Source organism: Crocuta crocuta, unplaced genomic scaffold, assembly GCF_008692635.1.
Source record: "Crocuta crocuta isolate KB4526 unplaced genomic scaffold, BGI_CrCroc_1.0 scaffold187, whole genome shotgun sequence".
NCBI classification, from domain to species: domain Eukaryota; kingdom Metazoa; phylum Chordata; class Mammalia; order Carnivora; family Hyaenidae; genus Crocuta; species Crocuta crocuta.
In genome coordinates, this window is record NW_027532196.1 from 2106043 (window position 1) to 2128584 (window position 22542).

The window sequence follows — 22542 nt, forward strand, 5'->3', positions numbered from 1 at the left end:
TATTGTGCAAGATGCAGTTTCTGAGGGCACAGAGTTTGATTTATTGGTGAAGGCCAGTTAAAATATTTATTTATGATATTTTGTTAGCTGGGGCTTACAGGTGGATGAGGAACAAGACAAGCCCCAAAAGATCCTAGGACAAGCCAACATACAGAGTCTTCCCACAGAGAAGGAGAAACACTTGTTTCAGGTTGAGCCTTTAGATGCAGGGGCATCTTATGTGGTTGGGAAGAGATTAAGGAAATCCTTTCTGGAGTTATTTGAGACCTCAGTGGCAGTATCTTGGTGTGGGATGGGGAAGGGGGGCAAAGGAGTGGGGACCCACTTTTGTACTGGATGAAGTATGAGTTAGGAGGAATGCCAGTGTCTGCTGTTACTCCAGAGAGCCAAAGTTCTCTTTTGGGTAGAAGGTAGGGAGGGCTGGACATTTGCTGAGATATAGGTGATATCCAGAGAAAATTATTGCCTATCAGATTTAATTCATTCAGTCCATTCATTCAACAAGTAGGTTTTTCACAGAACCAACTTTGCCCTTTTTTTAAAAAATCTATTTATTTAATGTTTATTTCTTTTTCATTGATTTTTTATCTTATCTCTGTTTTCTCCCTTCTCTTTGTGTTTATATTGTTCTCTAACTTCTTTAGTTGGACTCTTAAGTCATTTTTTGTTCTTTTCTAATATCAAGTTTGGGTATAAATTTTTCTCTATGTATCTACCACTTTTGCTGTATCCCACAAGTTTTGAAATGTAATATTTTTGTTATCATTTGTTATTAAATATTTTTGTTTCTATTTAGATTTCTTATTTGAGTCATAAATTACTTCAAAGTATTTTTTTAATTTTTAAATTTTATTTAATTTTATTGACTCAAATTAATTGTATTATATTCGGAGAACATGTTCTATTTGATATCATTTCTTGAAATTTGTTGTAATTTAGTTTATGGTTTAGTGTATGATCAGTTTTTATACATATTTATATGTGTTTGAAAGCAATGTTCCCCTCTAATTGTTGGGAACAGAATTCTTCACTTTGCAATCACACTTTTTAAATTAAAAAAATTTTTTAATAGTTTATTTTTTGAGAGAAAGAGAGAGAGAGAGAGAGAACACAAGCAAGCGAGCAGGGGAAGGGCAGAGAGAGAGAGGTAGAGAGAGAATCCCAAGCAGGCTTCATGCTGTCACTGCAGAGCCTGATTTGGAGCTCAGATTCACCAACTGTGAGATCATGACCTGAGCCGAAATCAAGATTTGGACACGTAACTGACTGAGCCACCGTGTTCCCCTGCAACCGCACTTTTTAATATATAATTTGGGTCTTCTGTTTCTTACTTGTAGTTGAGAGAAACGTGTTGAAATATCTCATTATGAGGTATGGTGTATTGCTTTCTCCCTCTTGGTGTGCTTTTGCTTTACATACATTTGAGGCTATTCTTTTTAGGTACATACAAATTTAGAATTACTGTATCTCTAATTATATCTGGTGAAGTTAAACTTTCAGCATTTACCATGTAGAGACTCTCTCACTGTTCATACCTGCTTGATTTTAATACAGCTACATTGATTGGTACCTGCTTGGTATATCACTTTTTCCCCCTTCCTTTTACTTTCAGCTGTTCCATATCCTTATGCTTTAGGCACATCCTTTATACATAACATGTAGCCATATTTTAAAACTCAACATGACATTCTAATAGCATGTTATTATTATTTTTAAAGATAGTATTAGTTTTGATTTACATGCAGTTTTACCATTTCATTTGCTCACCTATTCCTTCTTTCATGCCTGACTGTCCTTCTCCGATTATTGTCTTAAGTCTGTTTGGAATGCTTTAACAATATACTATAGACTTGGCTTATAAACAAGAGAAATTCGCTTATGACAATTCTGGAGGGTGGAAAGTCCAACATGAAGGTCCAAGCAGATTTGGTATCTCTTGAGGGCCTGCTTTCAAGATGGCCATCTTTGTGCTGTAACCTCATATGGTCGAAAGGGCAGGGGAGCTTCATGGGCCTCCCAGAAGGGCATTAATTCTATTCATGAGGGCTCTGGTGTCTTTCAGTGCTCCACCTCTTAATAGAATCGCCATGGTAGCTAGGATTTCAACATGTGAATTTTGGAAGGACACAGACCTTCAGACCATAGCAATTATTTTCATTCTCTTGAAGTATATAATTCACTTGTTATGCATCCATTCACCAAATATTTATTGAATGCCTAAGAGATATCAAGTACTTTTCTCAGTGCTTAGCAAATTTTAGTGAGTACACTATACAAAGATTACTGCCTTTGTGGAGCTTCCAATCTTGTGGAGGAGATTGGCAATTTAAATAATGCAAAAATAAATTGTACAGTTTAGATGATATTGAGATATTATGGAAGAAAAATAAAGCAGAGCCAAGAAAAGGAGATTAGGTGTTATCGTGAGTAGGTGGTAGGGAGGATATATAGACAGAGGGCAAGCTGTAGTATTAAAAAGAATGGTCCTTCAGGCCTTCATTAAGTGCAGGTCTCTTGGTGGTAAACTCATTTTACTTACTCGTTTACAAATCCTTCTATTTTATTTTTGTTCCTAAAAGGTAATCTTGTTGGGCACCTACTTCTAGGTTTATAGTTACTTTTCTCTACATACCTTAAAGATGTACCATTGTCTCCTGGCTTTCATTGGGCTTCTGGGAATTCTGTCATTCTGTTGTAGGTGATCTTTTCTTTCTCTCTGGCTGCTTTCTTTTCTTTCCTTTGTGGCTTCCAGGATATCTGAATTCTTATATTTCAGCAGTTCTGGGAAATTTTAGCTTTCTTTCTTTCATTATTTTCTCTTCTTTATTTTGTCTTTTCCTTCCAGTTGGATGTTTGTTAGACTTTCTGTCATCCATATATTTTTTACCAACTCTTTTGATGTTTTCTGTCACCTCCCCACCTTAACAATCAATAGTAATCAAGTGTTGTTAAATGTTATGTAAGTAAAACTGTGTTATAATATTAGGAAAAAATTAGAAAATTTGTTCATGACTTGATGTTTTGAATTGTTGGTTGTGTACTTTTAGATAAAACATCTGCTATTGATTTTTTTAAGGTAAAACTTACATACAGTGCAATACATGATATTAATTCATCTTTGATGACTTCTGACATATATAAAGCCATGTAACCCATGCCACTATCAAAATATAAAACATTATCATTACTCCAGAAAGTTTTCTCAAGCCTGCCTCCCAAAACGACTACTTTTCTGATTCTTTTTCACAACAAAGTAGTTTTACCTTTTCTGAACCTTCATATAAGTGGGATCATATGTTATGTACTCTGTTGTGTCCAGCTTCTTTTATTCAGCGTATATCTAAAAGATTATCCATACTGTTGTGTGAATCACTAGTTCCTTTTTACTGCTGGGCAGTCCTTCTCTACTGCCTGTATCACAATGTGTGTACCCATTCTCCTCTTGATAGGCATTTGTGGTGTTTCCAGGTTTGGCTATTGCAGTTAAAAGTGCTATGAACATTTTTGACAAGTCTTTTTCTCATATATATTTTTATTTCTCTTGGGTAAGGACACAGAGTTTAAATTCTGGGTGTATATTTAATTTGTAATTAAAAAAGTTTTGATTTAGAATTTAAAAATTGTGAGTAATATTTATTCCAGAAAAATAAGAAGCCATTTTGGATATATTCATCATCATATTATTTTTTAAGATTCTTTTTTTTCTTAAATAGTTTATTGTCAAGTTGGTTGCCATATAACACCCAGTGCTCATCCTAACAAGTGCCCTCCTCCATGCCCATCCCCCCTTTTCCCTCTCCCCCACTCCCATCAGCCCTCAGTTTGTTCTCAGTATTCAAGAGTCTCTCATGGTTTGCTTCCCTCCCTCTCCCTGTTTTTCCCCTTCTCCTCCCCCACAGTCCTCCATTAAGTTTCTCCTAATCCACCTATAAGTGGAAACATATGGTATTTGTCCTTCTCTGCCTGACTTATTTCGCTCAGCATAACATCCTCAAGTTCCATCCATGTTGCTACACATGGCCAGATTGCGTTCTTTCTCATCNTTTTTTTTTTTGCTCTTGATTCATCATCATATTTTTAAACCAATATTTGAAATCACTGAGATGTATTCTCTAAGCATGTTGATCAGATTAATGCAATTTAATGATCTAGCCAATATTATCTTAAGGACTTGGTCAGAATTTCATTCTTAAATTCCTTAATTTTTATTTCAGCTTCAGTATATCTTATGTTTACTTTCCTTAACCAGTGGTTCATTATAAGTATAAAATAATTATAGAACATATGAATAAGAATAAAAATGATTTAAAACTATATGGAACTCCCCTTGTGGTTGTTCCTGTTCAGCTGTGTAATAATTTAAGTCCTGAGTCTGTCCATCTGGGCTCTTGCATCACTTACACGTACTCATTCAACATGGACACTGAGGACCTCAAACTGTTCCATTTTGAACAAGAAACAAAAAACAAACAAACCCCAGAAACAAAAAATTTAAAAAAAACCCTCACCGTAATTATTTGAAATGTTATTTTAAAAACCAAGGTTAAAAACATTGCTTTTTCTACTTTGAATGTTGCAAGCCTTAGAATACTATATAGGTATTCTGCCATTTGGAAAGCATTGTCCATTGGAGTCTTTGAGAGCTTGGAATATTTAGGTTATGCTCTGGAACTTTGTTATGGTATGAATTTATGATTAAAGCTGTAATGTAGAATATTGAAGCTCCTTATGAGCATGATTAACCCATGCTTTTTTAACTTTATTATTTTTTTTTGAGCTAAAAATATTTTTGTTAACTTTTTTTGTTGACTGATTTAGAAAGTAAATAATAATTATTACCTACTTTTTCTCTGTTGTAGATATGTTTGGCACTAATTTATGTGATTCTGCACAGATACTTAAAGCATATTTGTTAAAGAAAATAAAGAATTATTTTGAATAGATAGTTTTTCTTCTAAGATTTTATTTAAATTCAAGTTAGTTAACATATAGTGTAGTACTAGTATCAGGAGTAGTATTTAGTGATTTATCACTTACATATAACACCCAGTGCTCATCCCAACAAGTGTCCTCCTTAATGCCCATCCCTCATGTAGCCCATACCCCCCACCTCCCTCCATCAACTCTTAGTTTGTTCTCTGTAGTTAAGAGTTTCTTATTGTTTGCCTCCCTCTCTATTTTTCTTGTCTTTTCAAAAGTTATTTATTTATTTATTTATTTATTTAGAGACAGAGAGCAAGGGAGAAGCAGAGAGAGAAATAGAGAGAATCTTGAGCAGACTCAGTGTCTTCAGTGCAGAGCCTGATGCAGGGCTCAATCTCATGAACCTGTGAAATCATGACCTGAGCCAAAATCAAGAGTCAGATTCTTAAACGACAGCCACTCAGGCACCCCCATCTGTATTTATTTTTATTTTTCCTTCCTTTCCCCTATATTTATCCTTTTTGTTTCTTAAATTGCACATATGAGTGAAATCATGTGCTATTTGTCTTTTTCTGACTGACTTATTTTGCCTGGCGTAATACTTTCTAGGTGCATCCATGTCATTGGAACGGCAAGATTTCACTCTTTTTGATTACTGAGTAATATTCTATTTTACATGGATACCACATTTTCATTATCCATTCATCAGTCAGTGGACATTTGGGTTCTTTCCATAATTTGTCTATTTTTTAAACATTTTTTTAAATGATTTTTAAAATTTATTTCTGAGAGAGAGAGAGAGAGAGACAGCGCTAGCAGGGGAGGGTCAGAGAGAGAGAGGGAGACACAGAATCAGAAACAGGCTCCAGGCTCTGAGCTAGCTGTCAGCACAGAGCCCGACATGGGGCTCAACCCTACGAACTGCGAGATCATGACCGGAGCTGAAGCCAGACGCTTAACCGACTGAGCCACCTACGCGCCCTTATCTATTGTTGATAGTGCTGTATAAACATTGGGGTGCATGTGCCCCTTCAGATCAGCATTTTTGTATCCTTTGGATAAATACCTAGTAGTCAAATTGCTGGGTTGTAGGGTAGTTCTATTTTTAACTTTTGAGGAACCTCTATAATGTTTTCCAGAGTGGGTATACAAGTTAGCATTCCTACCAACAGTGTCAGAAGATTCCCCTTTCTCCACATCCTCACCAACATCTGTTGTTTCCTGATTTGTTAATTTTAGCCATTCTGACAGGTGTGAGGTGGTATCTTATTGTGGTTTTGATTTGTATTTCCATGATGATGAGTGATGTTAAGCATTTTTCATGTGTCTGTTAGTCATTAGTATGTCTTAACGATAGACATCTTGACTGTAGTTCACAGAAACGTCATTTATAGTATTGGGCATCAGAAAGGTGATTTTCTAAAGAGAAAAGGAAAAGGTCATTGGGTGTTCTTATATCCACATTTTCTTTGGTTTCAGCCAAGCCAGATACATGAGAATAGGTAATTCTAGCTAAATCATACTTTGTTTACACATACCTGATGTACTCTAAACCTACAGTGACCCCACTGTGGGGCTGGTTTGTGAAAGATAGACATGGAGCCAGATCTAGGTATCTTGTAGCCAGAGCTATCGTTCCATGGTTAGGATTCTAAAAGATGGCAAAGCTTTATGCTGCCATTGCTGTATTGTCATAGAGGGCATCAATCATCTGCTTTGCTCAAGTGGCAACTCGTGCCAATTATAATACAGCTCATAAACCTAACAAAAGTATATTATGAAGGCTTGGTATCTTTTTAAAAAATGTGTTTCTGTCTTTATTATTGTATTAGGAGAGTTTCACCATATACCCGTTTCAGGATGCACTTATATATTTGAGATATTATTCTTGCATTGTAGCTATTTGACATATGAGTAATTCTGTGTAGAAGAAATACCAGATTAATGAGATAAGTAGCTGATAGATGGTGTCTCTTGGCAGATTTCTGAGTTAGAACACAGGTTAGAGGCATGATTTTCTGGTGGGGAAATACATAAACTTTGTTTTAAGAGATTTATTCCTTTAAAAGTAGTTCATATGTTACTTAATTTAATTTTTATATAATTGTGTAATAGCTATCTCCAATTTGGAGTAGAGAATAATAAAAACTTTTGACATTAAGCCTACCAGTGATTACTGGTTTATTGGTTACTTGAAGAAAGTTTTATTTCAGTGTTTTCCATAACACATGAAATCTCTATGCCAACTTTATTATAAGGGGAACTATGGTCTATACAGTTGGTTTTTAGTCACAATTTTATCAAAAAAATAATGCAAATAGTTTCAGTCAAGGACAATAGGTGCATGTGTACCTATGTAGTGCATGTACTTTCAAGTATTTATGGAGTGTAAAAGCATAATAGTAGCTCTATATAGTAACAGTCATTGTGTGTTTTTTAACCTTTCTAATTCATTTCTGTACAAATGAGTTCTGTGAAATTATTATGGCCAAAATACCAGTGTTTGTCTTTCACTCAATTTATCTACACTTCATAAAAAATGCTTAAATGTTACTTCATCATCCTTAAATTTGCCTTTCAGTATGTGAAATGTATGAACTAATTCTTGAATATTTATGAAGTAATTCTGATTTTTGCAGGTGTTTCAAGCCCTTAGGAATATTTAGCTTAATTTGGAACAGGATTCTCTATTTTTTCCTTGATTTTTCATTTTTGAAAACCAAGTTACAGCAAATCCATCTATGTATAATATTTTTGTATCTTTCTATAGTAGTTTGGTTAGACATAAGAGTCCTCATAGTTTATGATATTGTAATTGAAATGCTAAGAGAGTTGTCTTGTAAGTAATGTATATCATTATACATTCTGTATCCCCTTAGTAAAATTCTATTTTACAGAATGCTTGGGATCGGCAGTCACAGTCAATAAAGAACTAACAAAGAATAGCTTTTCTTGACTTTATTGTTGTTAAGGAAAGTATTTTACAGTTTATATTTATTTATATGAGAGTTGTCTATTTCTAAAAGAACCAGTATGAGATCCGTACTTTAAAATACTTTAGTTCATTGTGGTATGATCATGGTGATATGCTACCACTGATAGTTGAACCAGATGGAACTTAAATCTTTTATGCTGACATAATGATAGTCTTAGGTCGTTTAAGTTTCTCCTTCAGCATATTTGTGCCCATAAAATTATTTTCTTTAAAATGAGTAGAACAGATGTTTGGCTGATAATGAATCCTGTAGGGTGCTGTCTTACCTTGTTTCTCAAGGTAGGTTTTAGGGATCAGCAGCATCAGCATTATGGGAGAAGTTTGTTAGATATACAATCTTGACCATGCCAGATTACTTAATCAGAATCTGCATTTACAGATTCTCAGATGATTTGTGTGTACACTAAAGTCTGAGAAGGCCTCCTGTAGAAGACATAAGACTTGGCATTTGGATAAGGAACAAACACTTTTGTATCTGAAGTTGAAGTGCAAGAGTATAAAGATTTAGGGATTATTTAAAAAAATATTTTTAAATGTTTTATTTATTTCAGAGAGAGAGAGAGAGGCAGCGTGAGCAGGGGAAGGTCAGAGAGAGAGGGAGACACAGAATCAGAAGCAGGCTCCAGGCTCTGACCTACCTGTCAGCACAGAGTCTGACGCGGGGCTGGAACCCATGAACCATGAGATCATATCTAAGCCGAAGTTGGACTTTTAGCCAACTGAGCCACCCAGGTGCCCCAGAGATTATTTTTTAGAATAATGAAATGTTTCCCCTTTAAAGTACATCACCCCCTCCCCCCTTTTTTTTCTGGAATAAAATGTGTCTAATGCAATTCCTTACTTTGATATTTACATCTCACCTACCAAAGCAGATGAACTTCACTTCTTCCATACCAAATGAACAAACCTAATTATTGTTAAGTCTTCCCTAAGATGGTGGCATCCTCTGGAAATGCATGAAATTGAATCTTAAGAAAAGGAGATGGAAGATTGAAGCCCTGATGTTAGAATGGCCTAGCATGTATCGTCACTTGTATGGCTTGTTTCTGTGACACCAGCAATGCAGACACAGTGGATTAGGGCTTTCCTCAGAGAGTTTACAGTCAGGTTGGGGAACTGTCCTTGAAAGCCAGGCAACCTGCCACCCGCAGAACTGTGGTCTTTAGGGATATGGTCATGTGGATCCATTGGCTAGACCTCCCCTAGCTGTGGTTAAAAGGGAAGTGCGAATAAGGCACTTATTTCAGTCAATTACACATTTTCTATTAAACTAAATAATGTCATCATATATCAGTATATTTAAGAGGAGTTAGAATCTAAAGCAAAACCTAGAGAAATATAAATGTGTAGATGTACCTTCTGACAAACTTAACTGAATATTTGTCGAGGCATAGTCTACCTCTGGATTTTTCAGTTTGCTTTAAGTAAAAATCTTTTGTTTGCATATGTCTCCAGTATTTCAGAGCACCCCTCGGTATTGCTCGACTTTTGCAGTGGCCCTAGGAACTCACTGACTTTTCTGGGGATTGCCTGAATGTGGCATTTCCAAAACTTCCTAGCCGGGATCCCTTAGTACAGATGAAGTCTTGCTGGGTAGTATGGGCAATAATTGCACAGGAGGAGGAGCTGCTCTTGTTGAACCTGGGATTGTGCCTGGCTCTTTCGCGCATTCTTAGGGGCGGGGGTGAGTGGGAGTCTTGCATTCTGGTGCACAGTTTAAACACCAGTGCCCTAGTGTAGGAATACTACTGTGACTGCCACTAACCTACAGACCCCCAGTAGCCTCCCTTTTGAATATATAAAAAGATTTTTTTAAATAAAGCTTTTTTCCTGCTTCCTGTAATTCTGATTTTTATCCAGTATTATAAAGTTTGTCTGTCTTGCACAGGCGACCCAGAAATCTTTGAGATCGGAGACAGCTGCTTATAGTCAATACAAGTGAAAAGCCTTACATCTGTGGGACCTGGAACACGACACAGAAACACAACATGCCTCCTAGGAATGTACCATTTTCTGCTGTATAGTTGGCAAGCATATTATTAATACAGCAAAGAAGGGAGGTAGCCATAAATGTATCATAAGGAAGGAATTGTAAAGAAAATTATAGCTTAGTATACTTCAAGATTGTAAATGCCATTCTCTTCATTTATGCACTGAATACATTACTTTTAGAAATTTGTATATAATATTTTAGAAATACGATTAGTGTCATTTATTGATTCACTTATGCCATGGATATTTTCGTCTACAGATTTTTCAATCATTAACTTAATACTTGAGATTAGGGGACACTGTGATACACTAATTTATATTAGATAGTGTTTTTCTTTCTCCCTTAGAAAGGCATGCGAAACTTATTATTAGAGAAAAGTAACAAGACAGCTTCTGCTCAGGATTTTTTGGTAGAAAATACATTTTGACATGAACAGGGTTTTAGTGGCAACTTGATAATAGATAATTTTAGGAGATGGCTGAATTATTTCATGACTGTATGGAAAAGTGCCATGAGGTCACATCAAGTTGTGACACACCGTGCTTAGTGAGTGCTCCTGCCCTGTTTGCTCTCCAGGAGAATGACTCAGGCACTTTGGACACGGTGGGCGCTGTAGTTGTGGACCATGAAGGGAATGTTGCTGCTGCTGTCTCCAGTGGAGGCTTGGCCTTGAAGCATCCAGGGAGGGTTGGACAGGTAAGTAATTATGGGGTTTTTAAACTAGCTTTTCTTTTCTTATTAAACATTTTTTAAATGTTTTTTTTTGAGAGAGAGAGGGAGACAGAGTGTGAGTGTGGGGGTGGGGGAGGCAGAGAGAGAGGGAAATAGAATCCAAAGCAGGCTCCAGGCTCTGAGCTGTCAGCACAGAGCCCAACGCAGAGCTTGAACTCAAAAACCATGAGATCACGAGTTGAGCCGAAGCCCAACCTACTAAGGCACCGAAGCATCCTTAAACTAGCTTTTCAATGTAAAACTTTGAGTGTTTTGGCTCACCATTTTTTTAAGCCAGTAGAAGCATTTTTTCTTTAGGGAAAAAAAAAATGATATTATGGGTGTGTGTGTGTGTGTGTGTGTGTATGTGTGTGTGTGTGTTTTAGCATTTAGGTGATACAAATCATCAAGTACCTTTTCAAGATTCTAAAAAAAGGTATCTCATGGTACTAGAGTTCTCTTTGATCTTTACAATCAGTAATACTATGTTTTGTGAGTTCAAAAAGACTGGGTACTGGATATTTAGTATACATTCAGTAAATATGAGTTGATCTTCCTTTTCTTTGCAAATGTCCTTTTCTTTAGGGGTCAGCACTACCTGAATATATTGTTGCTTGCTTTTTAGGTCGAAATGATTTTAGACTTATATTTTTATATTTCCTCCATTCAATGAACAGTAAAATTTTGACCCTCCAAAATCATCCTCTGGTTAAGCATTTCAGCAATTTTATAAACTGACCAGTATTTGGGTCATCAACACATGATACCATTTAAGAAATCTAGATATAAGGAGGGTCTTTTTTATGTGTAACTGGCTTATTTCTGGTTCACTTGCACATTTTCTTTACCATTCCTCCTTCCCCCATCTTCAAACTTTAGTTCTATACTGAGAATGGGATTTCACAGTCCATTTGATCCTGTAAGCTTTCTGAGTATAAACCAATTTGGTACATTACTTATGGGCTTAATAAATATTTGTTGAGTGAACTGATGACTCATGGAGTCTGTTAAAGTAGTTGCAAGGAATGTGCTTAAGTTCAGTACTTGGATCTCATGTTACACTCAGAGCACTGCTTGGCATGTTCTGTATGCTTTGTCCCTCACGTTTGAAGAAGAGTCGGTATCACAGTTGCTTTGGACATGGTGGTGAGTGAATGTTTGGAGCCCAGTGATCTGATTCATGGGAGACATCTTTGCAAACCTCCAAGTGATGTTCCCTGATCTGCCCTTTAGAGTATAAAAGCCACATACAGTTCCATGGAGGAGGAAAGGGGTAGGGAAAAATAATTAATTTTGTGTTACTCTTTGCCTACCATACAAGAGGATTTATGGGGAATGATTACTCAACATATGTACAGTGCTTTGAACTCATTATAAAAAGGCTTTGTCTGGTCATGGTGTTTTTCCACATTATAAAGCCCAGTGTATTTGTCAAATTTGGAATAAGAACCAAGCATGGCATATCAGATTTGGATGCCTTGGTGGAGAAGGAGAAAGAAAAGCCAGCATACTCGCCTTCATTGCATTGTAATTCCCATGACTCTCTCACTGTTTTTTGTTTGTTTTAGTTAGCAAAATAGCAACAGCAGAACCAAGGATAGTTCTGGACTTTGTTAGCAGGATATTACATTGAACAATCTTGAAGCCATTCTGCCACTACACATGGGACCATCCTGGAAAAAGAAAGACTTCCGTAAAACCTAAACATGTTCATTTGTGCCACTTAGCTAGCTTACAAAGACACAGTTTGTGGGAACTGAAAATCAGGAAGGGGTGCGGTAGATAGGAGTAAAGGTACTTAACAGGAAAATGCATTTGCTTAATTGGATTTTATTGCTTAGACAGAGAAGATGTAATAAGCCTGGAAATAGGTAAGCATCAGATGACAGTAAGGAACCATTCTTCTTGACTATCAGGAGGGAAGGAAACAAAATATACAGTCAAAGTATTGAAAAAAATGACTTTTTAAAAATATGCTGAAACTAGGTGCTTTTAAATACACAAATGAACTATTTAAGAGTCTTAACATATTAGATATGCTCTAGATATATGATAACAATCATTCAGATGGTGTAATGGCAATTTGAATTAGAACTTATTTGCTTGGCTTACTAACACTAATTAGAATTTACAACTGGGACACGAGAAAGGAATTATTAAATTCTACTCTCCACCCACCCCCAACCTACTCCTACACAAATAGGCAGTTGATTTTAGTGGTTAAGAGTGTGGATACGGTGGGTGTGTATATAAAGGTAAACCTTTATTCTAATCTCACTTCCCCACTTTGCAGTTTCTTTACCATAAATAAGTTATTCAAAGTCCTTAAGCTCTACTTTCCATAAGTATAAAATGGGGATAAATAGGTACCTTAACAAAGTCCTAGAAGATTCAGTGATGCTATGCATTTAAATAGCTTATCATGATCCCTCATAATAACAGCTATAGCTACTGTTACTAATCTCTTGCTGCATACCACAAGTGTGTTCATTCATGTGGTCCTACAACAACATTATGAGGTAGGGGGTTTTATTATCCTCATTTTATAAAGGAGAACAAGTCCCAAAGAAGATTAAATAATAATAATAAAGATAATGATATTTATATGACCTGTCTTTACAGAATGTTAATACTTTTTAAAATGTTAGTGAAGTTTTACTACTGAAAAGAAGGAAGCTTGTTTTTGTTTATTTTTAAGACCTGCTTAAGGTTGTTATGTTTTTGTCCAAAGAAGTTGATAAGAGAGGAACAGTCTCTGATTCTTTCTTTTATCTGACCTATCACTGTCTTAGCTCAATTGATTTCAGAAGATTAAGAAGGAAGACAACTTTAGGTCATGAAATTGAGGGGAGGTAGCATAAAAGGAATTTGCTTAGGAGAAACAAAGAGTAAGAATAAGTGTTTTTGTTTTCTAAAAAAGATGACCTTTGGGTTTCTAACTGTTCTTGTGGCCCTATTTGTTATTTTTGAGTGCAGGTTCCTGATCAAGATAATTGTTGGGAATGGAAAAGACAGTGGACTAATCTAAATGTCCAGGGTTTTCAATAAAGGAAGAATGGGCCCTTCCCGTCAGGTCACAAGTTCTCTGAGGCTTTGACTGACCTCGTACCTGCCCCAGAGAGTACCAGATGAATGGCTGATCCCACAGGTCTGCTAGTTTCATTCTGAAATCCAGGTGCTGAATCACTTCTGTAGGGCTTTCAGTTGCCACTCTGACTGAACAGTCTTGTGTATTTTAGAAGCCTTGTGTTTTCAAAGGCTATAATAGACTTTCTCCTGTTTGCCTCATGGGAGTGTTGTGTTCAGTTCTTGGTTCTGCTTTTAAGAAGGCTATTGTCAGTGACATCTGGGGATGGCAATTCTGGGTCACATGAGCATGGGGCACTTCATCTCCAATTATCTTGGACTTTGGATTATTTCTCAGGGAGGGTGATTAGAGGAGTAGGGTGTGTGTGCACATCTCAAAGTCTTGAGGAGGAGTTCACAAATCTAAGATCCTCTGAGTAAGAAAAGAGTAATCAGGGCAGTAGGATATCTGTTTAAAAATTTTGAGAACTTCAGCAGGGAAATTAAAGTATTTCCAGAGAGTAGAACCAGGATAAGTGGGTGGAAGTTATGATAAAGCAGGTATTCCTTAAAGCCAATCTAAGGAGGAACATTTCACCAAAGGGAGTGTCTAAAAGGGGGAATATGTTCACGGATGAGGCATCGAGGCTCTTGGTATCAGAAGTGCCTGGGATATTTCATGGAAATTCCTGCTCTGGGAAGAATATTGAAGCAAATGGATTTTTCTGAAGTCCTTATAAAAAAAGATAGAATATTGTAGAAAGCTAAAGTCTGTCTGGTCACCATTCCCAGTCTTAGCTTCTTCCCGCAGTCCTTACAAGTGGGCTCCTAGAAAATAGCAGTTACTTTTTTCTATTTTATGGGAATATCTTTTTTCCCCATCAGTGATAAGTGATACTGGATACTCAACGTATTGTAGCTTGTCGCTGTCTTCCTCTCCTTCTCCTGCCACCTCCCCCAACAATATGTTTGGGGATCTTTCTATATTAGTTCCTAAAAATCTTCTTAAAAATTTTAGTTCTTTAATTTGAACCTCTGCAATGAATTCCACATATTGCTGTGCCAACAGTTAGCCATTTCTTTGCTGATGGACATCTGTGCCTTCAGTTTGCTATTCTTACCAAACTTGTGGTGGTGAACATTCTTGAGCATTCTTCCTTGTATTTCTCTGTGATAGCTGTCCAAAGGCTTTTCTAATTCTACTGATAACTAAGGACTGGAAAAGTTATCAGTTTTGATTCCCCTCCCAAAGGCAGAGGTGTCATTATGGATATTAAAGAGGTGAATCCAGCCATTCAGGGTGGCGTTATTAAAAACGAAATAGGAATAATTGTCATATTCTTTTATGAAACCATAGTAATTTGTGTTATGGATGGTTTCAGCCATATAAATCTGCTCTACCACCTCATAAAGTGATTAGCTTGAATTGACCTTTATGCCTCCTTTCTTTATATCTGGCAGAATCTAGCACAGTGGTGAGCATATCCTGGGCTCTTTGGTAATAACTGTTTGCAGTTCCTATTGTGCAACTTTAAGGGAGGCATGGCCCCCCTCCCCCCAGGGCCCTGATTAATAATGTCAATTCATTGGCCAACCCCCAGACCACTGAATCATACTACCTGGGAACCATGGTTCTTATCACCAAGCTTCTCAAGCGATTTGGCACACACCTACTTTGAGACCCACTGTTATAAGGCAATCACAGGGGTGATTTCAAGGGTCCAGAAGAGAAACTAGTTGACAAACTGCAGTAGGGGAAAGGTTTTTCAAGGAAGGAACAAAACTACTGCTGATGAGAGTTTCAGAAACTTTCTTTTGCTGTTTTTTGAAAAATTTTAGATTAATACAGTAGTTGAAAATATGGTTTAGATAGTGTTAGAATCATTGTTTGGGTAGGTCTTACACAGTCTCTGGCATTATTTCCCATTTGATGTACATCATTATTAAACCAGGCTTTATTACATGGGTATGATTTTCTCTTCTGTTGAAAGCTAGTAATTACATACAATATTTCTGAAATACATTATCTCTTTTCTTTTTTCCCAGGCTGCTCTTTATGGATGTGGCTGCTGGGCTGAAAATACTGGAGCTCATAATCCCTACTCCACAGCTGTGAGTACCTCAGGTATTTGCTGCTTTCATGACCATATTTCATAACTTCAACATTGTTAGGTCACTTAATGATTGAAAACTATTTTTATGTAAACCTAAAGCATGTGCCGAGACACTGCATAGACAAGTGCGTTTATGCATGAAAGATCTTTGATATTTGGGAGGTTTTAAGAGTTGTTTCACAATGTAAGTATTGCAGTATAAATGTTTTGCTAACATTTTCATTACAAGTCTGGAGTTAACTATAACAATTATATTTTTAATATTTTTTTCCTCTAGTGTGACTCATGACAGTGCCAGATTTAGATCACAGAAGATATAAAAGTAACAACGCATTTCAAAACTAAGATAATCTCTTGAGTAAAATGTTGGCATAAAATATAATGTGGATTTCAAAGTGTATATTTTATGACAACTCTTCTAACTATACTTTTAATTAAATGTAGGTCCTCTTTTTGTATCTATATTAGAAGTCATTATCATTTAGAAATTGTATGTGTGAGTATGTGAATGTTTGTGTGTAACTGTGTATGTCTTGGGGGTTGGTTTAATGGGCAGAATGGTTGTTGTCTAGATCCAGGTTTTCATATGATTATGCAGGTGTACTTGAAGCCTTTTCCCTCAATGTGATGATATGCATGGTTGACAAAATAATATCTCCTTTGCTGTGTTATCTTTCAAGTTATAGTCCTAAGCCTTTCTCCTCAGTATCCTCAGGCTTTATCAAGTGGATGGATATGGCTGCCTTTCCTTCCTTCCTTCCTTTCTTCAGTTTCCTGCCATTCTGGTTTCTGTCTCACCATACTAATGAGCCACCCAATCCAATTTAGCCCTCTTCTCCTGCTTACTCTTGACTCTGGGGTCTCTGATACAGGTGACTCTCTCCTTTTTGTTGTAGTGTAGATCCTGGAACTCTCTTGGTTTGTCCTGCTCCTCTGGCCTGCACCATCTTGGCCCACTTCACGACTCTTCCCATTTCTAACAATTCCAGGTTTGGGTCTCTCTTTACTTTTGTTCATTTCACTCTGTGCTTTCTCTTGGTGACCTGGTGTTTTTTGTGCTGCTGACCTATCAGGTGAAGTCCAAACATGAACAAATGTTGAATCTTAATCATACTAATATAATTGGCAAAAAATTGGTCTTCATGCTTTGATTTTTGAAGAGATGAGTATAATATAATAGGAGTTAATTTTTAATTTAATTTTGGTGGCACATGAAAATCTCTATGCATGATATTTAGGAATTAGCTTGTGTATATAATTAAGTATGGCCCTATGTTGATAGAAAATTATAGTATTTGAACAAACTGAAGTCCAAAATAGATAATTCATTGTTTCATTTTAATTTTCCCAAAGTATTAGTCAGTATCATATGTTGTATGGACTTTATTTTTGGTCATTATGTTATTCAGTGAGTTGGTTTGTCATTGATTAAATGTTACTCTCATGTCAAGATGTTAGGAGACCTGGATTCTACTCTAAGCTGAAATCCTGAAAGCCTGCTTCTGTCATTTTGGAAAAGAAATTCAATGTCTTTGGGATTATTCTCCTCTCTCCTTTTAATTGGTGATGTGGAAGTTGGAATAGAAACACATTTCATTGATTTGATTCTATTAAGTATAGTGCTGTGGGTGGGTAAAGCTAAAATTGTAAAATTAAGGTCTTTTCCCCTTCTCCTTGGATATTTCTTCCTTTGCTCATCTTGCATCCATTGAAGATAGTTTGATATGACTAAAGATAACTTTTGGTTTTCTAGTTCATGACATCGAGTGCAGCTTTTAAACTTGGATGCCCAATTTGTCATTTTATATTGTTCTGAAGTTGAAGGACTAACCATCGTCAGCCCTCAGAGCCTGAGGATAATAGAGCAAGTCTCCAGTTCCTTCCATCCCTGGGACTTTTTTGTGATTGCTTCACCTTTGTTTCTTCTGGGTTGTTGTTATGAGGTTGACAATGGAAACACATGGCAGAGTTGAGTGTCGTGCACAGAATTCTAGAGTTGTTTGGCCAAAATAAAAAAAGACTGGTGTCTTAGGCTGTTGCAGAAAATTTAGAGACCTGGCCTACATTTTAGGTTTATAGTTCTTGGAAGGTAATAATTGAAAGGCAGAGGGAAGATAGTTATAGTCAGGGTAGGGCTCTCCCAAGGCCAGACAGGCGATTTGATCATTAGCCGTAGGGATAGTGATGCATCATCTTGTTCTCATCACGGGGTGGGGAGGAGTGAGTGGGGAGTGGGGAAGAGAGAGTAGTGTGGCAGGAGCTGACCGTGTAAACTCTGACTAAGCTTTTGGTATCATGGAAATTTGTCTAGCTAGGAAGGGAGCAAAGTAGATACCTGTGTTCTTGTTCAGTCCCTTTCACTAACTGCCTGTGACCCTGGCATGAGGTTATTTGTAAGGTAAGAATATCTACCTTAATATCTGTGAGTATCGAATAAGTAGACATACGGAAGGCACATAACATACTTCTTCAGTCAGAGAAGTGGCTCAGTATTTAACTGTTTCATTGAATTGAAGTCACACCTTTTGTAAGATACACCATTATTTAAAAAAAATATTGGTTGGTTCATATTTTTTTATTGTGGTAAGAACACTTAACATGAAATCTATTTTCTTAACATTTTTAAGGTATAATACACTATTTTTTTTAACTTTAGGCACAATATCGTACATCAGATCTCTTAAACTTATCATCTTGCTTTACTGAAACTTTATGAATTTTGAATATCAACTCCCCATTTTCCCCTTCCACCAGCCCCTGGCAATCACCATTCTATTCTCTACTTCTATGAGTTTGACTATTTTAGGTTCTTCATATAAGTAGAATCATGCGGTATCTGTCCTTCTATGACTGGCTTATTTCACTTTGCATAACGTCTTCAAGGATTATCCATGTTGTATATGGTAGGATTTCCTTCCTTTTTTAAGGCTGAATAATATTCCGTTTTATGTATATGTCACATTTTCTTTATCCATTTATCTGTCGATAGACATTTAGGTTATATCCACATCTCAGCTATTCTGAATAATGATGCAGTGAACATGGAGGTGCTGAAATCTCTTGAAGATCCTAATTTCGGTTCTTTTGGGTAAATACCCATAAGTGGAACTGTTGGATCATATAATACTCCTATTTTAAATTTTTTGAAGAACCTTCATTCTGTTTTCCATAGCAGCTGCACCATTTTACATTCCCACCTGCAGTGTACAATGGATTGAATATCTCTACATCCTCACCAACCTTTATGTCTTGTCCTTTTCATGCTAGCCATTCTAATGGGTATGAGGTGATGTCTCATTATGATTTTGATTTGCATTTCCTTGATGATAAGTGGGGTTGAACTAATCTTTTTTGTGTACCTGTTGGCCATTTTATATACCTGTTGGCCAATTGTATGTCTTTGGAGAAATGTCTATTCAAGTCTTTTGCTGATGTATTAATCTTGCTATTTGTGTTTTGCTGTTGAGTTGTAGGAATTTTTCATGTCTTTTGGATATTAACCCCATATCATTTTATGTATGTATGTATGTATTTATAAATATAATTTATTGTCAAGTTAGCAAACATACAGTGTATACAGTGTGCTCTTGGTTCTGGGAGTAGATTCCCATGGTCATCCCAACAAGTGCCCCTCCTCAATCCCCATCACCAATTTTCCCCTCTCATTCACCTCCCTCCATCAACCCTCAGTTTGTTCTTTGTATTTAAGAGTCTCTAATGGTTTGCCTCCCTCTCTGTTTAAAACTGTTTTTTCCCCTTCCCTTCCCCAGTGGTCTTCTATTAAGTTTCTCAAGTTCCACATATGAGTGAAAACATATAATCTGTCTTTCTCTGACTGACTTATTTCACTTAGCATAATACCCTCCAGTTCCATCCAGTTGCTGCAAATGGCAGGATTTCATTCTTTTCTCATTGCCAAGTAGTATTCCATTGCATATATAAACCACTCTTTATCCATTCATCAGCTGACGGACATTTAGACTCTTTCCATAATCTTATTAACCCCTCCTTATCAGATATATGGTTTGTCAGTATTTTCTCCCATTCCATAGGTTGCTTTTTCATTTTGTTGATTATTTCTTTTCTTGTACAGAAGTTTTTTAGTTTGTTGTTGTCCCGCTTACCGATTTTTGCTTTTGTTGCTTATATGTTTAGTGGCATATTCAAGAGTAAAATACATCAATATAAGATACATATATTAAGCAGGGCAAGGGGCTGACTGCCAATGGCACACTTCTTTCTCATCACTTAACACATGATTGTTGCTTTACAAGAAAATATAGAATTTGGGGGTATTCTTCCAACAAGAAATATTTGTTGCACGGATAACAATGTCATGTGCCACTGCTGTTTCCATACCTTCCTATGTTTATAATTACTTTTTGTTTCAATTCTGTATCATACTGTACTCCTTTTGAACCCATGGTAGATGAAGTAAACTCAAAACATGTAGTTCCAACATGGCACATAACTCAATTGAAGGGTCAACAGTTGAAATAGCTTACTTATCCCTAGAGGCAGTGGTAGCTATGTCACAGGTGCAGCCTGGAGAGAAGCCACAGGAGGATGCCATCAATTAAAACACACCTCCTGATTTCAGAACATTTTAAATGTGGAAAAACAATATTTTAGAATTAATAAACAACAAAATCTTTTTTTATCCTCAGCTTTCTTTTTTTGGTGAAAATAACAATTTATTTTAGTCTTTCTTAAGCAGTGACTTAAGCTCTTGAGAAAATGAGGGACCTGTGGGTATATTTGTTTTTCCTGAGTGCCTGGCATAGGGCCTTGCACTTGGTAAGTATTTACTGGACAAATTAAAATTAAAGCAGATGATGATTATTATAATTATCAAAGGTGCTGAGAGACTGGAACTTAATTATTTCAATTACTACAATGAAGTGATAATTATGTAATGTGATAGAGGTGCTAATTATCGCTATAGTGGCAGTCATATTACAATATATAAATGTTGACACAAGCTTCAATCTTCTCTTTCGTAAAATGTTTTGGCATGAAGAAATATCTGCTACTTGGTTTCTGGTATGTGGCCCAGTGATTTCTGATTTTGTAGATTCTTTGGTTTTCTAGGTTTTGGCTCTGGGTAGTTCTAGACCCCTGAGGGTGGTGAGGATGTGGCCATTGCTTGCCAGGAGTAGGTTCAAAGGTTGGTGTGATAAAAAATGCAAAAAATGAGACCAGGCTTTTGCTTTAGTATTTCTGATGCCATGATTTTTTTTTTAAGTTTATATATTTATTCTGAGAGAGAGAATGCTTGAGTAGAGGAGTGGTAGAGAGAGGGAAAGAATGCCAAGCAGGCTCTGTGCTTGTGGGCCTTGACAGATGGGGCTTAAACTCACAAACTGTGAGATCATGACCAAGCCAAAAGGGAAAGCAGGGGTGGGAGTGGAGATAGAAGAATGAGAATCCTAAGCCCAATGCTGGGCTCAACATGGGGCTCAAACTTAACAAATTGGTGAGATCATGACCTGAGCTGAATCCAGAGTTCGATGCTTAATGGACAGGGCCACCTGGGCGCCCTTATGAGTGATTGATTCTGAGCCAGCCCTCTTCCTCAAGGCTGGGAATTATGTTACCGCTTCTTGGTTCTCCTTCCCAGTCTCCTTTTTAATGTTTCTCAAATCCCTGACTTCACAGTTTTGGAGTACCCTGAGACCTAGTCCTTGAACTTCTCTCTTTGTGTACACACTCCCTTGGTGTTCTTATCTAGTCTAATGGCCAAGTACCATCCATATATATGCTGATGACTACCCCATTCTTATCTCCATCCTGGGCCTCTCCCCAGACACTTTTATATATTCAACTGCTTGTTCAGTTTCTATCATATATCCAATAGGCATTTCAAATTTAGCGTGTCCAAATATGAGCTCTTGATATTGCATCCCCTTCTCTGCCTGCCACCTGCTTCTCTAGAAGTCTTCCCACACAGCAAATGGCAACTCCAGCCTCCTAGTGGCTGAGGTCAAAATTTTGATCCCTTTTGTTGTATTTCTCTTTTCTTTTCTTTTCACTTCTTTTTTTCCCTTTTCTTTTTTCTTTTATTTTTCCTCTCCTATCCTCACCCCTCCCCTCCCCACTCCTTTCCTCTCGCACATCCAACCCAACAACAAACTCTGACTGTTCTAAGTATATTTATAGTCTGACACTTGTTAGCACTTTGACTGCTACCAATAGATTCAGTGTGCTATCACATCTAATCTGGATTCTTTCAGTAGCCCCCTAGCTGGTACCTTGTTTTTTGCTCTTTTGCCCCTTTATTCAGTTCTCAGCACAAAAGTTGGTGTTCTAACCTGTCAAATCATGTCATACCTCTGTTTGGAACTGGCCAGTTGCTTTCCATCTAACTCAGAGGAAAAACTGAAGTCTTTATGAAGGGCCTCTGAAGCCATATATAGGGTGTTTCCCACTTTCTTCTCAGACTTCAACTCTGGCTTTTCTTCCCTTGCTTATTCAGTTCCTGCTACATTGGCTGCTTACAGTATTTTAAACATGCCAGGCACACTTCTATCTTCAGAACTTTGCCTCCTTTCTTGTTAGTTCTCTACCTTCAGTAGCTTAAGCTTCTGCCTCCTACTTCATCACCTCTTTATTCAGATGGTTCACCTTCTTACTGAGCTCTCTGACCACCCTATTTAAACATGAAAATCTTCTCAGGCAACATTCCCTATTCTCCTCCCACATTTTTTTTCTCATAGTATATATTATTATCTAATTTTATA

General features: G+C 36.9%; 1 protein-coding gene across 6 annotated transcripts in view; it reads left to right on the plus strand.

Annotated features, from left to right (window-relative positions):
* The window catches only part of TASP1 (taspase 1), a 273452-nt gene that overhangs the window by 95440 nt on the left and 155470 nt on the right, over positions 1-22542 (plus strand). For 4 of the 6 annotated variants that reach the window (XM_077777537.1, XM_077777538.1, XM_077777536.1 and 1 more), the window contains 2 exons: positions 10488-10607; positions 15735-15813. In XM_077777537.1, the coding sequence (XP_077633663.1) occupies positions 10488-10607; positions 15735-15813 (199 nt within the window). The remainder of the gene's footprint in view (positions 1-10487; positions 10608-15734; positions 15814-22542) is intronic. The other 2 variants (XR_013338382.1, XM_077777539.1) reach the window with 2 other exon arrangements.